The sequence below is a fragment of the Cucurbita pepo genome, chromosome LG02, assembly GCF_002806865.2.
Source record: "Cucurbita pepo subsp. pepo cultivar mu-cu-16 chromosome LG02, ASM280686v2, whole genome shotgun sequence".
In the NCBI taxonomy this organism is placed as follows: Eukaryota; Viridiplantae; Streptophyta; class Magnoliopsida; order Cucurbitales; family Cucurbitaceae; genus Cucurbita; species Cucurbita pepo.
Window position 1 is genome coordinate 4,156,549 of NC_036639.1, and position 14,352 is coordinate 4,170,900.

Consider the following 14,352-nt stretch of genomic DNA (forward strand, 5'->3'; position numbering starts at 1 on the left):
TATAATTAAGTTGATAGTTAATAATTTTTGATCGTAATCGTAAGAATATAGAATGACATGGAAATAGTGTATCGTCCCTTTCGCTTTCGGACCTATATTGACACCAAAAGTTAGCCTAAGAAATGATGTTGTTTCTCCTCCCACTTGGCAACTTACATTAACAACAAAGTCCAATAATCCACGTGGATTGCATTTTTTTGGTAATTTCACGCTATTGACCTAATCTCTCATTATAATTAATTAATTAATTGATTAATTATGCATTAATATAATAAATTACATATGAGTAAATTGATTAAAAATAATAATAATAAAATACTCTTAAGGAACATTCTTGGAGACAGACAACATATACATGCATCTGTTTAAAAATATTATTTACTCATTCATCCCTATCCAATAAGGACCCTTTATTATTCCCCCAATTTTGAAAATCGATCTTCGAGAATAATTTATATTTTAATTTTGTCGTATGATGTCCCACGATGGTTGGGAGGAGAACAATACACCCTTTAAAGATATAGAAACATTTCTCTAACGGACGCGTTTTAAAGCCTTGAGGGAAAGTCTAAAAGAAAAAGCTCAAAGAGGACAATATTTGCTAGCGGTGGATGTAAGCCGTTACAAATGGTATTAGAGCCAGACATTGAACTATATGCCAGCGAGAAGATTGCTTCCCAAAGAGGTTAGACACGAGACGCTTGGCCTCAAAGCGGGGTGGATTTGGCGGGGTCCCACATCAATTGGAGAAAGGAAAGAGTGCCAACGAGGACGCTGGCCCCGAAAGAGGGTGAATTGTGATGTCTCACATTGGTTGAGGAGGAGAACAAAACACCCTTTTAAGATATGGAAATTTTTCCCTAGCAGACGCGTTTTAAAGCTTTGAGGGAAAGCCCGAAAGGGAAACCTCAAGGAGACCCTTTATAAGGTATGGAGACCTTCTCCTACCGGACACGTTTTAAAGCTTTGAGGGAAAGTCCTAAAGGGAAACCTCAAAAATAGTTCTAAATCATCTTTCAGACATACCGTGGTTATTTTTTGGGATGAAAAAAAAATTTGAAAATTGATGAGTTCTCGACGTAATGATGTCTACAGAGTAGGGTGGTACAACGAGTCTTTCGTGTTCCTATTTTTTACTCCTATTTCATTTTTTATCCCCGTAATTTTTTTAAAGAAATATTTAATGGATAATTTCTATTAAAAAAAGGTAAAATATCACAATAAATTAAATAATATTTCATAATATATATATATATATATATATATATAAAAAGAGTAGGTAGGTTCTCAAACTGTTAAGAATGAGATAGAAAATATAATTGGGAAGGTGTATATTATCATTGATATTGATATCCTTTAAATAGGATACAAGCCAGTACAAATGAGGAAAATATAAAATAATTAAATACTAGAATAAAATAAAATATACTATAAATCTAACCATAAATGGAAGAATATTAAGATATAATATCTAGGATATATTCCATAAATAATATATCTCAACACTCCCCCTCAAGTTGGAGAGTGTATGTTAATCACGTCCAACTTGTCTTTAACTTGTCTTTACGGTAGGTCAATAACACCCAAGTTGTCTTTCACTCTTGTCTTCTCAGTAATGAAAATATCCGTAAAAAAAAAAAACCGCCTTTGATTGGTTTGCATTTTTAGACTTTCAAGAAATTATTGAATTTTCAAGAAAGATGCAAGACTCAGAAGTAGGCCGCCTTTGATTGGTTTGCATTTTTAGACTTTCAAGAAATTATTGAATTTTCAAGAAAGATGCAAGACTCAGAAGTAGACCGCAATGATTGACTCGAGGATTGGTAACTTGTTCCATTTAATTTGATTTGGAACAAGTGAATATCCTCCCTGATCACTTGTTGGTCCATGCATAAATGCTTTAGTGGATAATGACACCAAGATCGGTGCTTTGGATCACTTGAGAGGCTGTGAAAGAAAATACGAACATCTTGAATATGTCACCTTAGAGCTTGGTGAGAAATTTGAAGATGCTTATAACGTATTCTTGATATTGGATGATTGACGATGGTAAAGACTTCACTGATTGGTTAGGGTTTGGCTTTAGGTAATACTCCCCTTGGACTCAGAGTCCAAGGGGGTATTAGGAATACCACGATCGATACTTTGATATTAGGAATATCAAGATCGGTGCTCTGATACCATGTTGAGAATGAGATAGAAAATATAATTGGGAAGGTGTATATTATCATTGATATTGATATCCTTTAAATAGGATACAAGCCAGTACAAATGAGGAAAATATAAAATAATTAAATACTAGAATAAAATAAAATATACTATAAATCTAACCATAAATGGAAGAATATTAAGATATAATATCTAGGATATATTCCATAAATAATATATCTCAACACAAACAGACATCTTTAGCTCTATACATACGAGTCAAGTAGAAGTTTGATACAGATCTTTCGAGGTCAATTAAACCGCTAAATTTTAAAATAATAATTTGGAAGATAATTAGAAATAACGTATTGAACGAACAACTTCTGCCCGTTCATTTAATCTATACGAAACTATGATAGTTTGATAGAAAAAAATGAAAATCGGACATTACATATAAGATAATGTGATATATATAAATGCACGTGGGAATTCAAACCATATATTATATGTATAAAGTAAGCATATAGGTATGTAGGCAGCCATGGCTAAAAGGAAAGCCACACCCCTCAATGTGTGGAAATGTAATTATGAAACCAACTAACCCAAAAAAATTCTTATTTGCTATAATTTTTCTCAATTAAGATGTCGTTTTGGTCGTTCTTTCTTTAATTTACGAGCTTTAAAGCATTAAAATTGTGATGTAACAGTTTTTATAGTTCGATAAGACAAAAAATGTATTAGTTAGTTGAGCTATGTTCAAATTAATTAGTTGTGAAATATATATTTCTATTAAATATAATAAAAACGAAATATGTGAGATCGTGTATTGGTTGGGAAGGGAAATGAAACATTACTTATAAGGGCGTGGAAACCTCTCCTTATAGACATGTTTTAAAATTGTGAGACTGATGGCGATTGTAATGGGCCAAAACGGACAATATTTGCTAGTAGTGGGCTTGAGCTATTACAAATAGTATTAGAGCTAGACACCGGGCGGCGTGCCAACGAATATGCTGGGTCCTCAAGAGAGATGAATTGTGAGATCTTATCTCGGTTGGAGAGGGAAATGAAACATTTCTTATAAGGGTGTAGAAACTTCTCTCTAGTAAACGCGTTTTAAAATCGTAAACCTGACGGCGATATATAACGGATCAAAGTGGACAATATTTGTTAGCAGTGGGCTTGAGCTGTTACAAATAGTATCAAAGTCAAACATCGGGCGGTGTGCCAACGAGGATGCTAGGTCCTCAAGAGAGATGGATTGTGAGATCTCACATCTGTTGAAGAGAGCAACAAAACATTTCTTATAAGGGTGTAGAAACTTCTCTCTAGTAGACGCGTTTTAAAATCGTGAGCCTGATGACGATATGTAACGAATCAAAACGGACAGTATTTGCTAGTAGTAGGCTTGAGTTGTTACAAATAATATCAAAGCCAAACACTGGGTGGTGCCAACAAGGATGCTGGATCCTCAAGAGAGATGGATTGTGAGATCCCACATCGGTTGAAGAGGGGAACGAAACATTCCTTATAAGGGTGTAAAAACTTCTCCCTAGTAGACACGTTTTAAAATCGTGAACCTGGCAGCGTTATGTAATAGGCCAAAGCGAACAGTATTTGTTAGCAGTGGGCTTGAGCTGTTACAAATAGTATCAAAGCCAAACACCAGGCGGTGTGCCAACGAGGATGTTGGGTCCTCAAGAGAGATGGATTGTGAGATCTCACATCGGTTGAAGAGGGGAACGAAACATTCCTTATAAGGGTGTAAAAACTTCTCCTTAGTAGACGCGTTTTAAAATTGTGAGCTTGACGGCGATATATAACAGGCCAAAGCGGACAGTATTTGCTAGCAGGGTGGTGTGCAAACGAGGATGATGGGTCCTCAAGAAAGANGAAACATTACTTATAAGGGCGTGGAAACCTCTCCTTATAGACATGTTTTAAAATTGTGAGACTGATGGCGATTGTAATGGGCCAAAACGGACAATATTTGCTAGTAGTGGGCTTGAGCTATTACAAATAGTATTAGAGCTAGACACCGGGCGGCGTGCCAACGAATATGCTGGGTCCTCAAGAGAGATGAATTGTGAGATCTTATCTCGGTTGGAGAGGGAAATGAAACATTTCTTATAAGGGTGTAGAAACTTCTCTCTAGTAAACGCGTTTTAAAATCGTAAACCTGACGGCGATATATAACGGATCAAAGTGGACAATATTTGTTAGCAGTGGGCTTGAGCTGTTACAAATAGTATCAAAGTCAAACATCGGGCGGTGTGCCAACGAGGATGCTAGGTCCTCAAGAGAGATGGATTGTGAGATCTCACATCTGTTGAAGAGAGCAACAAAACATTTCTTATAAGGGTGTAGAAACTTCTCTCTAGTAGACGCGTTTTAAAATCGTGAGCCTGATGACGATATGTAACGAATCAAAACGGACAGTATTTGCTAGTAGTAGGCTTGAGTTGTTACAAATAATATCAAAGCCAAACACTGGGTGGTGCCAACAAGGATGCTGGATCCTCAAGAGAGATGGATTGTGAGATCCCACATCGGTTGAAGAGGGGAACGAAACATTCCTTATAAGGGTGTAAAAACTTCTCCCTAGTAGACACGTTTTAAAATCGTGAACCTGGCAGCGTTATGTAATAGGCCAAAGCGAACAGTATTTGTTAGCAGTGGGCTTGAGCTGTTACAAATAGTATCAAAGCCAAACACCAGGCGGTGTGCCAACGAGGATGTTGGGTCCTCAAGAGAGATGGATTGTGAGATCTCACATCGGTTGAAGAGGGGAACGAAACATTCCTTATAAGGGTGTAAAAACTTCTCCTTAGTAGACGCGTTTTAAAATTGTGAGCTTGACGGCGATATATAACAGGCCAAAGCGGACAGTATTTGCTAGCAGGGTGGTGTGCAAACGAGGATGATGGGTCCTCAAGAAAGATGAATTGTGAGATCCCACATCGGTTGAAGAGGGAAACAAAACATTCCTTATAAGGGTGTAGAAACTTCTCCCTAGTAGACGTGTTTTAAAACCATGAGTCTAACAACGATATGTAACAAGCCAAAGCGGACAGTATTTGTAGCAATAGGTCTGAGCTGTTACAAATAGTATTAGAGCCAGACACTGGCCGGTGTGCCAACGAGGACACTAGGTCTCCAAGGAGAACGAAACATTCCTTATAAGGGCATGGAAACCTCTATTTAGTAGACACATTTTAAAACCGTGAGGCTGACGACGATATGCAACGGATCAAAACGGACAATATCTACTAGTTATAGGGTTGAACTCGTAGATCAGATAAGTATCGTTTATAGTATAATGGCATCTAGAGACAAAACAAAGTGGCCCTCTTTGTTATTAAAGCAGCCGTAAGCAGCACCTCCTACTTGACCCATACGTCTCTCTCTCTCTCTCTCACTTTTATCACTAAAAACTNAGAGGGAAATGAAACATTTCTTATAAGGGTGTAGAAACTTCTCTCTAGTAAACGCGTTTTAAAATCGTAAACCTGACGGCGATATATAACGGATCAAAGTGGACAATATTTGTTAGCAGTGGGCTTGAGCTGTTACAAATAGTATCAAAGTCAAACATCGGGCGGTGTGCCAACGAGGATGCTAGGTCCTCAAGAGAGATGGATTGTGAGATCTCACATCTGTTGAAGAGAGCAACAAAACATTTCTTATAAGGGTGTAGAAACTTCTCTCTAGTAGACGCGTTTTAAAATCGTGAGCCTGATGACGATATGTAACGAATCAAAACGGACAGTATTTGCTAGTAGTAGGCTTGAGTTGTTACAAATAATATCAAAGCCAAACACTGGGTGGTGCCAACAAGGATGCTGGATCCTCAAGAGAGATGGATTGTGAGATCCCACATCGGTTGAAGAGGGGAACGAAACATTCCTTATAAGGGTGTAAAAACTTCTCCCTAGTAGACACGTTTTAAAATCGTGAACCTGGCAGCGTTATGTAATAGGCCAAAGCGAACAGTATTTGTTAGCAGTGGGCTTGAGCTGTTACAAATAGTATCAAAGCCAAACACCAGGCGGTGTGCCAACGAGGATGTTGGGTCCTCAAGAGAGATGGATTGTGAGATCTCACATCGGTTGAAGAGGGGAACGAAACATTCCTTATAAGGGTGTAAAAACTTCTCCTTAGTAGACGCGTTTTAAAATTGTGAGCTTGACGGCGATATATAACAGGCCAAAGCGGACAGTATTTGCTAGCAGGGTGGTGTGCAAACGAGGATGATGGGTCCTCAAGAAAGATGAATTGTGAGATCCCACATCGGTTGAAGAGGGAAACAAAACATTCCTTATAAGGGTGTAGAAACTTCTCCCTAGTAGACGTGTTTTAAAACCATGAGTCTAACAACGATATGTAACAAGCCAAAGCGGACAGTATTTGTAGCAATAGGTCTGAGCTGTTACAAATAGTATTAGAGCCAGACACTGGCCGGTGTGCCAACGAGGACACTAGGTCTCCAAGGAGAACGAAACATTCCTTATAAGGGCATGGAAACCTCTATTTAGTAGACACATTTTAAAACCGTGAGGCTGACGACGATATGCAACGGATCAAAACGGACAATATCTACTAGTTATAGGGTTGAACTCGTAGATCAGATAAGTATCGTTTATAGTATAATGGCATCTAGAGACAAAACAAAGTGGCCCTCTTTGTTATTAAAGCAGCCGTAAGCAGCACCTCCTACTTGACCCATACGTCTCTCTCTCTCTCTCTCACTTTTATCACTAAAAACTTCCCTATAAATACCCCACAAACCACACACCAACTTCTCAAACTATCATCAACAACTACTACAAACACTACAAACCCTGTCCCTTTCCAAGCCATCACCTACCCAACTCCGATGTGCACCAAAAAGTTCACGATGGCGGCATGCCTGTTCCTGGCCTTCCTCCTCTGCCAACCTCACACCACCTTAGCAATCAGGAGCTTCTACCACAAGGACACCAAGCTGCCTTCAATGGGCGTCGTCGACTTCGACATGCTACTCGGCTCTCTCCCAAGAGGCCCCATACCCCCCTCCGCCCCGAGCAACCGGGAAAATCCCGCTCCCTTCAGCGGCGGTGGCGACTAAATCTTGGTGTATGTCAAGATTATATTATTAGGTTCTATGAATCTAGATTTTATGAATGTTTTAATAGTTGAACTTAGGTTATTGTTATACACACGTGAATGTGGGATCCTAATTAGTTTGTCGTTGTCGGAGACAATAAAGGGTTGTTTGTATTTGATCGTTTTAATATATAGAATTTTTAATTTTAACTTTATTTGTGTTCGGTAAAATTAAGCTTGCTTAAATGGTAATTAATAAATATTTATTTATTTAAAGTCGATAGTTTAAACTTTATAATATTAAAAAGGAAAATCTTACGATAATGACATAAACTATATCGATGCATATATTATAATGTTTTTAGAAAATAAATTTTTAAATTTAATAAATAAAATATTAAATATAAATGTGAAACTTTTCGAAAAATAGGGTTTCATATATTAATAAATATTTTAAACGCCAATGATTTGGTTGATTTATTCGATTTTTTTTAATTATTATTTAGTACTATGTGAGTATAGTCTTCACTCTTAGAAGTAGCGAGATGTAGACAATGTGACCATGTCGTAGAGGAATGTCGGGGCCATCAGGTGTCGAATTCGAATTTCGAATTTTGATCCAAATCCTAGAAATGGATCGTTACAATTAGAAGTTAAAATATCGGGTTATATGCTATCAATATTGTTTGTTGTTTATTGTCTAAAATCGCTTTCCAAGACCGTTAAGATCAGAGGTTTGGGCATATATTAGACGGGCCTATACCGATCCAATTTTTAGTTGGCTAACTTATCAAGGACAAAAGTAAGTGTCGTACAATCACACTCGCACTGAAAGTTGTCTTGAAAGAGTATGATTGTGACACTGAACAACTATCAGCAAACCTACAAGAGAAAGACCCAAACTTCAGTGTGGTACTATGTCTCAAACATTTCGAATGCGTGTCCATTTCGTGTCATTTTCGATCCTACGCAACGCGTTTGATGGGCCCGAGCCTGTTTTACCGATCTTGGGTCGGCCCATAACAAATTTAAAGTTTACTTTTCTTCAACATTTGACATTAATGGTTGATGCTTTTAAGATTAAGTCAAAAAACAAGAACAAAGAATCAACAATTCAAACCATGCATTTGACCAAATTCCAAAGGTGATGAAAACATGAACAAATATGAAGAAATTTCAAACATTTTGAAGTAATCAAAGATGAAATCTTAAATGAAACAATTTTAAAATAATTAAATGTCAAGAACAAGAATGAATTTAAACGATTAAAGGTCAAAAATGGGGTTGGTTTTGGATCATCACAAGATATGTTCATTTATTTTTGTGGGTTTTTTTCAACCAAAATACTTACTTTTTGACTAACCCAAAGCCCATACATCACCCAACACAGCCTCCACCCTTCTATAAATTGGCACTCATAATGCAACATTGAAGCACCAAAGTATTAACATACAAAGCATAAATGGCTTACTCTAAAACCTTTCTCCTTCTCGGCCTCCTCCTCGCTCTTCTTTACGTCTCCTCTCATGTCTCGGCTCGTTTACTTGGTTAGTTTATGCTTGAAGCTGAGCGCTGTTTGTTGAGAATATTTCGAAAAGATCGAATTTGTTTTTGTATATAAGTTTTGATGTTGGTTATTTAGTGTGGTATTAGAGTGAATTTAAATTTGTTGTTATTTGAATTTTAGATGGATTTTTAGGGTTATATTAAGTTGTTTTGGAATGAGGTTAAGGTGTTTTAAGTTTATATAGTTATGTTTTTAAATTGAGTATAGTTTATTTGATGTTATTTGAACTTCGTTTTTCATTCATGTAGAGGAAAAGAAAAGTGTTGTGAAGAGTGACGACCATGATGATGATCACGACCATGGCCTTGGATACCACCATGATGACCATGATCATGACCATGACGATGATCATGACAACGACAAATATGACCATGATGATCACGATGATCATGACCATGATGACCATGACAAGGATGACCATGATGACCATGACAAGGATGACCATGACAAAGATGACCATGACGATCATGACAAGGATGACCATGACGATCATGACCACGATGATCATGACAAGGATGACCATGATGATCATGATCACGATCACGACGCTAATGTCAATAGCTTGGATGATCACCATGACCATGATCACGATAATGACGACCATGACCACGACCATGATCATGATGATGACGACCATGACCACGACCATGACGACATTAAGAATTAGAGACCTAAAATTAACCCCTTATCTACACCATGTTGGTAATAGTAAAGGCAGCGTCACATGAAATAAAATATGTTTTTTTTTTTTTTGTAATTTAAATTAAATAAAGCAATCATAGATCATATGATATGCTAAATTGTCTGGTTTGTTGTAATTTCTTGCCATTGTGGTTTTTATAAATATTTAATATCCAAATAATAGAATTGCTTAGATTTGCGTTGATTAGGCTTAACCTTTATGGTAGAAGGTACTTATCTAATTGCATCATGTTCGTGAAATTTTAAGGAGTTAAACATCGAGTAATTTTAGACAATAGAATCAAATAAAAAAGATATAGTACACCTACGAGCCAAACAAAAATTTGTACAGAACTCATGGTAACGTCGGGCCCAAGTAAAGGGACTCCTGGGCCATGAAGATTAAAAGTTCACCTCAGTCCAAGTTGAGTTGAGTCAAGTCAAACCTATGAAGGTATGCATTTCGCACGCCCACGATTTGAGTTATGAGAGATACCTAAATCCGACGTTCTTCTAACCCTATTTGAAAGAGGACGAAAATCTTATATTCATGTTGATTCGGAGTTCCACGAATATCAAATCATATAATATATAATATATAACATCGAACATGCATTTGTTCTGAGAAGGTAGACTGATCAAATTGTCCCAAGAGGACACTAAATCAAACATTTCAGCATTAAATATAAGAACAAAGAATCAAAGGATGCGTACCCATCACAAACAATGCCGTTCTTCCTTTTGTATAGAAAACAAAGAATGTGCAAAGGGGCCCTATGCAGTCACATGGCCCAACATCACCGACCCTATTAAAATCAGCGGCAGGAGTATCATATGTGGGGCCATAAGAATCTTATAATATCGTGGAAACAGCTCAAGAAAACATTTGTGCAATCCAATAAAGCTAACAGAGCACCCATCACAGTTTCCTACATACACTGAAGAAAACATTTGAAAACAAACCACTACATACTATTAAAGATTCTTGGAACTGGGAAAGCAAAGCATCCCACTTGCAATATCAAAACAAAGAGATACGTACATAACACAGAATTTTGGCAATATGTTGCAGCTTAGCAGAGAATCCAAGGACTCGAATAATTAGACTATGAGAGAAGAGATGTAATGTAAAAAATGAGATATTTGTCTCATGTCCCATCGATCTAACTATACATGTAATTATATAATACTTATTGCTATTTATATGTACATGCAATGATGTCTGGTTGTGTTGCACAACAGCTAGACCAACCCTCTGTCACCGACCTAATATGATATTAACAAAACTTGATGGGATGGTTTTCAGTCAAGATAAATATGCCAACTAATCTAAAACACTTCAGTCCACGCGGTTTCTCTTCAAAATGGCTAGAAAATTGCACTTACTCGTTTGGATTGCCTTGCCGAGGTAGGATGTTTTGTCTCTCCGTCACAGTATGTGCAGCAACTTGTCCAAATTCGAGACATAATAAATTGTTAAACAGCTTGATCTTTGAGTTGAAGGGGCCAATACTATGAATTATTAGTTGATACTCATAAATAATAAATTACTGTGAGAGATAGACCCGGCATTGGATTATAGTTTTACCAATTATGAAGCCAGGAATGACAGTAAGTGCCACAACTGGGTCGGCATTAGGTGAAAGGTACACTTCATCAATGACACTTTCCATGTAGACCTCAGAGAATCGGCATCCCTTCCTTACTTGAAAGATGGAGGCCTCCGGTTTAATGGAGTAAGCTAATGAATGCAGGAGCCATACCCATCTTGCCATTTCTGCAAATGTGCTAAAGAAGGTTGTGTCGGGGAATTGACCGGAGCTGATTAGGCCTCTCTGGTCCAAATTACCGAATAATGATGATTCCATCTTGGGGTGAATGAGCCTCAAGTACTTAACTCGACAAAACTTGGCAAAGGTTGATTTAGGATTTTGTGAAAGGAAATCCTTTGCTTTCCTAAGCTTCATCTCCATAAATCTTGCAAGGAAAAACTGCTTCTGTTTCCTTTCTTCCGGCAAGGATTCATTTGGAAGGGCAAAGTTGAGTTTATGGAAGGAATCGAACATTTCCCTGAAAACATACGTCTCGAATGCAAAGCGCCTATGATTATCATGCCAATAAACAGCATCGGGTTCAATTTCTGTCGCAGCTGCATGAACATCCCAACCAGAAGATTTCATTTCATCCACCATCATCCGGACAAAACTTCCAACAGACTTAATTGTATGTCCAAGAACTTTAATGAAATGACTAGTGTTGACTCCTGATAAGTGATCACCGGTGACAGAAAACAGCCCACTTCGATCTAAACGCTTCTCGAGCAACCTATTCTGTTTTTTAATTTCCTCAATCTTCTCTCCAAGAGACACGATTTCAGAACCTTTCAGTCTTGCTTGCGCTTCCAATATTTTCCCCATTATGTGATATGTTCCCACAAGACTCTTTAGCTCCTGAATTTCAGCTAAGAGCATTGTGGTTTCAGGTGAAGGATCAAACTGTTTTTTAAGGTAACACTGTTTCAATTCAGACAACACTTTCAATTCTGAGACAATACAGTGATCAGCGCCTTGAATGCCTTCTGCATCATAAGGGGATTGAGCATACTGTAACTGGGCATATGCAGCTTTGACTGATGAGATGCTAGCAAACAATTTGGCAACCAATGCTTGCAATTGGACTCTGTTCTGAAACTCTTCTTCACCACTATCAAAAGACTCAGATTGACTACCCGTACTTCTACTTGCTGTGCAATCATCACTGATCCTTTCTTGTGGTTTAACTTTCTGAATTCCATGAACGGGACCTATCCCAGTTAGAGCTCGGACGTGAAGTACTTTGGTAAAAGCACGTGCCAATCTACTCTTACTACTTGGAGTCAGATTGGAGGATTTAACAGATTCCATCTTGGGGCAGAAAAATGGCAAGAATGATAGAAGATATCCCAAATCACTGTCTGAAATGTAAGAATTACATACACATTATCAGATAAATTCATGTGTTTGCACCTCATATGATCATTTGGATTACAAGTCTTAATGGCGGTATGCTAAGATAGTGAATTCAATTCTAAGATACATGCTCGAAAAATTTGCTTGAAGGTTTATCTTTAAAGTTTTAATGCACAACTTTGGAGATGAACCAAGTCTCTGGAATGATATCATGTTTGGAGGGAATCAAAATTCTCACAAAGAATTAAACAACAAAAGCGCAAGGGGTTCAAAAGATCTAACAAAAAGGCAGCCTATAAAACAAAACGAGCTCTTCTATATAATTATTCAACTGCACATTACAATATTTCTTGAGATTAAACAAATCGAGTCAACAGTAGGCACGCATGAACTCAATAAACAAACCCAGAAGACAGAATACCCTGCAAATGCAGACGAGTGACCATGGTCGCTTACTAATCATGAACATTAAAAAAAAGGGTGACATAAAGGAGTTCCAGCCTTCCATTATTTAGAGTACTATTAATAGAAGAGCCTTTAGTCAATAACTCAACCTACTTTAATAACTTCAAAGCCCCCTCTCAAAAAGAATCTCCATGTTCCTTTAAGATAGCCTACATGGCTACTTTTTCTGCACGTATAGCTCCCATCAATCCCCCACAAAAATATATTAAATGGGAAAACTGGAAAGGAGTTACACGTTAATGATAAGCACAACATCAAAAAACAGGGAAATGTGTGGTGAGATCCATGGCATCTTTTCTTAAATCGCATTTCCTAAAAAGGGACATTGCCTCAAATATGAATCATCACGTGAAGTCCTTTACATGATTCCATACTCGTGCAAACATCGGGAAAACCCCAATTTAAAAAAATCAACAGTACTTTCGTTTACTGTACCTGAATGAATCACCCAATGAAATCACGGAGATTCCAGTCAGTCAACCAGTCATCGCAACGTAAATCTCAAGAAAACGGAGCCACAAGACGCCGTGAGAAACACACTTAAGTAGACCTCGGCGACCCGTTCACTCTGCAGTATGAAAAACGAAAGAAAAATTCAAAACGGAGCCAAACACACAGAGATTTCTCGTTTCTATTTCAAATCCGAGTAAAAACTACACAAACAGAGAAGAATCATAGCAGGAAAAGGCGATGAAAATGAAAATAGCATACGACCGTTCATAAAATTAGCAACAAGAGATTTAGACATTGCCGCATCTCAGCATTTTCCATATATAATGAATGAAATGCTAGACTACACTCGAGAATGGCCTTTCCACCATTCAAATAAACACGTAAAACATCGAAAGAGCAACGAATAGCAAGAATACAAGGAAAGAAAAACGCGGCATTGACCTCATGAAGAAACTTGAGACGAGCTGAAACGCCAATGAGGGTAAAATCCAATGGAAGTAACCGTTCTTCGCTGTCTTCAAAGTGCTTTAGGTTTTTCTACTCTCTTCGGAGCTCAAAAAACACGTCTCCTGAAAACTCGAGATCGTTGAATGGAGTGTCTTATCTCTGTCGCGCCGCTTCGAAGAACCAAAATTCTAGAGAGGGAAAAAGAAATGGCAATGAGAGAGAGAATCAGAGTGAAGGAGAGAGGAATGGGAGGGAAGGGACAGAGAAATACAGGGACAATTGGAGGGAGAAACAGGTGAAAAGACGAAAAAGGGCATGGTTTTGGAGGTGAAATGACGGGGCTATACCAAGGCTACGAAGACCATACTTTCGGGGTTTTGTGAGACGAAAATACCCCCGACTTTTTTTTAGTTATTACCATAATTTATTTATTTTTTTATTATTATTTTAAAAACATAATAATGTTACAAGTCACAACACATTACTAACATCGATAGTAAACGTCAAATATTCTTGATTTTTATAGTAATCTTAAATAACCCATGAACCAACTCCAAC

At 37.6% G+C, this 14,352-nt stretch overlaps 2 protein-coding genes across 5 annotated transcripts; one reads left to right on the top strand and one right to left on the bottom strand.

Annotated features, from left to right (window-relative positions):
* The first annotated feature begins 8,680 nt into the window (after nt 1-8,680).
* Nucleotides 8,681-9,684, top strand: LOC111789138 (prostatic spermine-binding protein-like). Its single transcript, XM_023669797.1, has 2 exons — nt 8,681-8,780; nt 9,049-9,684. The coding sequence occupies exons 1-2, from the start codon at nt 8,696-8,698 to the stop codon at nt 9,465-9,467; spliced, it is 504 nt and encodes a 167-aa protein (XP_023525565.1). The 5' UTR covers nt 8,681-8,695; the 3' UTR covers nt 9,468-9,684.
* A 333-nt stretch (nt 9,685-10,017) lies between these two features.
* Nucleotides 10,018-14,043, bottom strand: LOC111789136 (protein GRAVITROPIC IN THE LIGHT 1-like). Of its 4 annotated transcripts, none has more exons than XR_002814271.1 (3): nt 12,851-12,956; nt 10,868-12,434; nt 10,018-10,287 (listed from the first exon to the last, which is right to left on the bottom strand). XR_002814271.1 is itself a non-coding variant. In XM_023669795.1 (3 exons), exon 3 carries the CDS (start codon nt 12,382-12,384, stop codon nt 11,029-11,031), a length of 1,356 nt encoding a protein of 451 aa, XP_023525563.1. In that variant the 5' UTR covers nt 12,385-12,434; nt 13,330-13,462; nt 13,789-14,043; the 3' UTR covers nt 10,935-11,028. The 4 variants fall into 4 exon arrangements, 3 of the variants coding, with proteins under 3 accessions (XP_023525562.1, XP_023525563.1, XP_023525564.1); XM_023669795.1 differs by lacking the exons at nt 10,018-10,287; nt 12,851-12,956 and adding exons at nt 13,330-13,462; nt 13,789-14,043 and having other exon boundaries at nt 10,935-12,434; XM_023669794.1 differs by lacking the exon at nt 10,018-10,287 and having other exon boundaries at nt 10,437-12,434.
* Between the last annotated feature and the right edge of the window lie 309 nt (nt 14,044-14,352).

What these genes read in the sequence shown, in the direction of transcription:
- LOC111789136 (XM_023669794.1), bottom strand. Translation starts at nt 12,875, where the DNA reads ATGGTCACTCGTCTGCATTTGCAGG. An exon ending in CACTCGTCTGCATTTGCAGG is followed by an intron (nt 12,435 to 12,850) that starts GTATTCTGTCTT and finishes CTTACATTTCAG; the next exon opens with ACAGTGATTTGGGATATCTT.
- LOC111789138 (XM_023669797.1), top strand. Translation starts at nt 8,696, where the DNA reads ATGGCTTACTCTAAAACCTTTCTCCTTCTCGGCCTCCTCCTCGCTCTT. An exon ending in TGTCTCGGCTCGTTTACTTG is followed by an intron (nt 8,781 to 9,048) that starts GTTAGTTTATGC and finishes TCATTCATGTAG; the next exon opens with AGGAAAAGAAAAGTGTTGTG.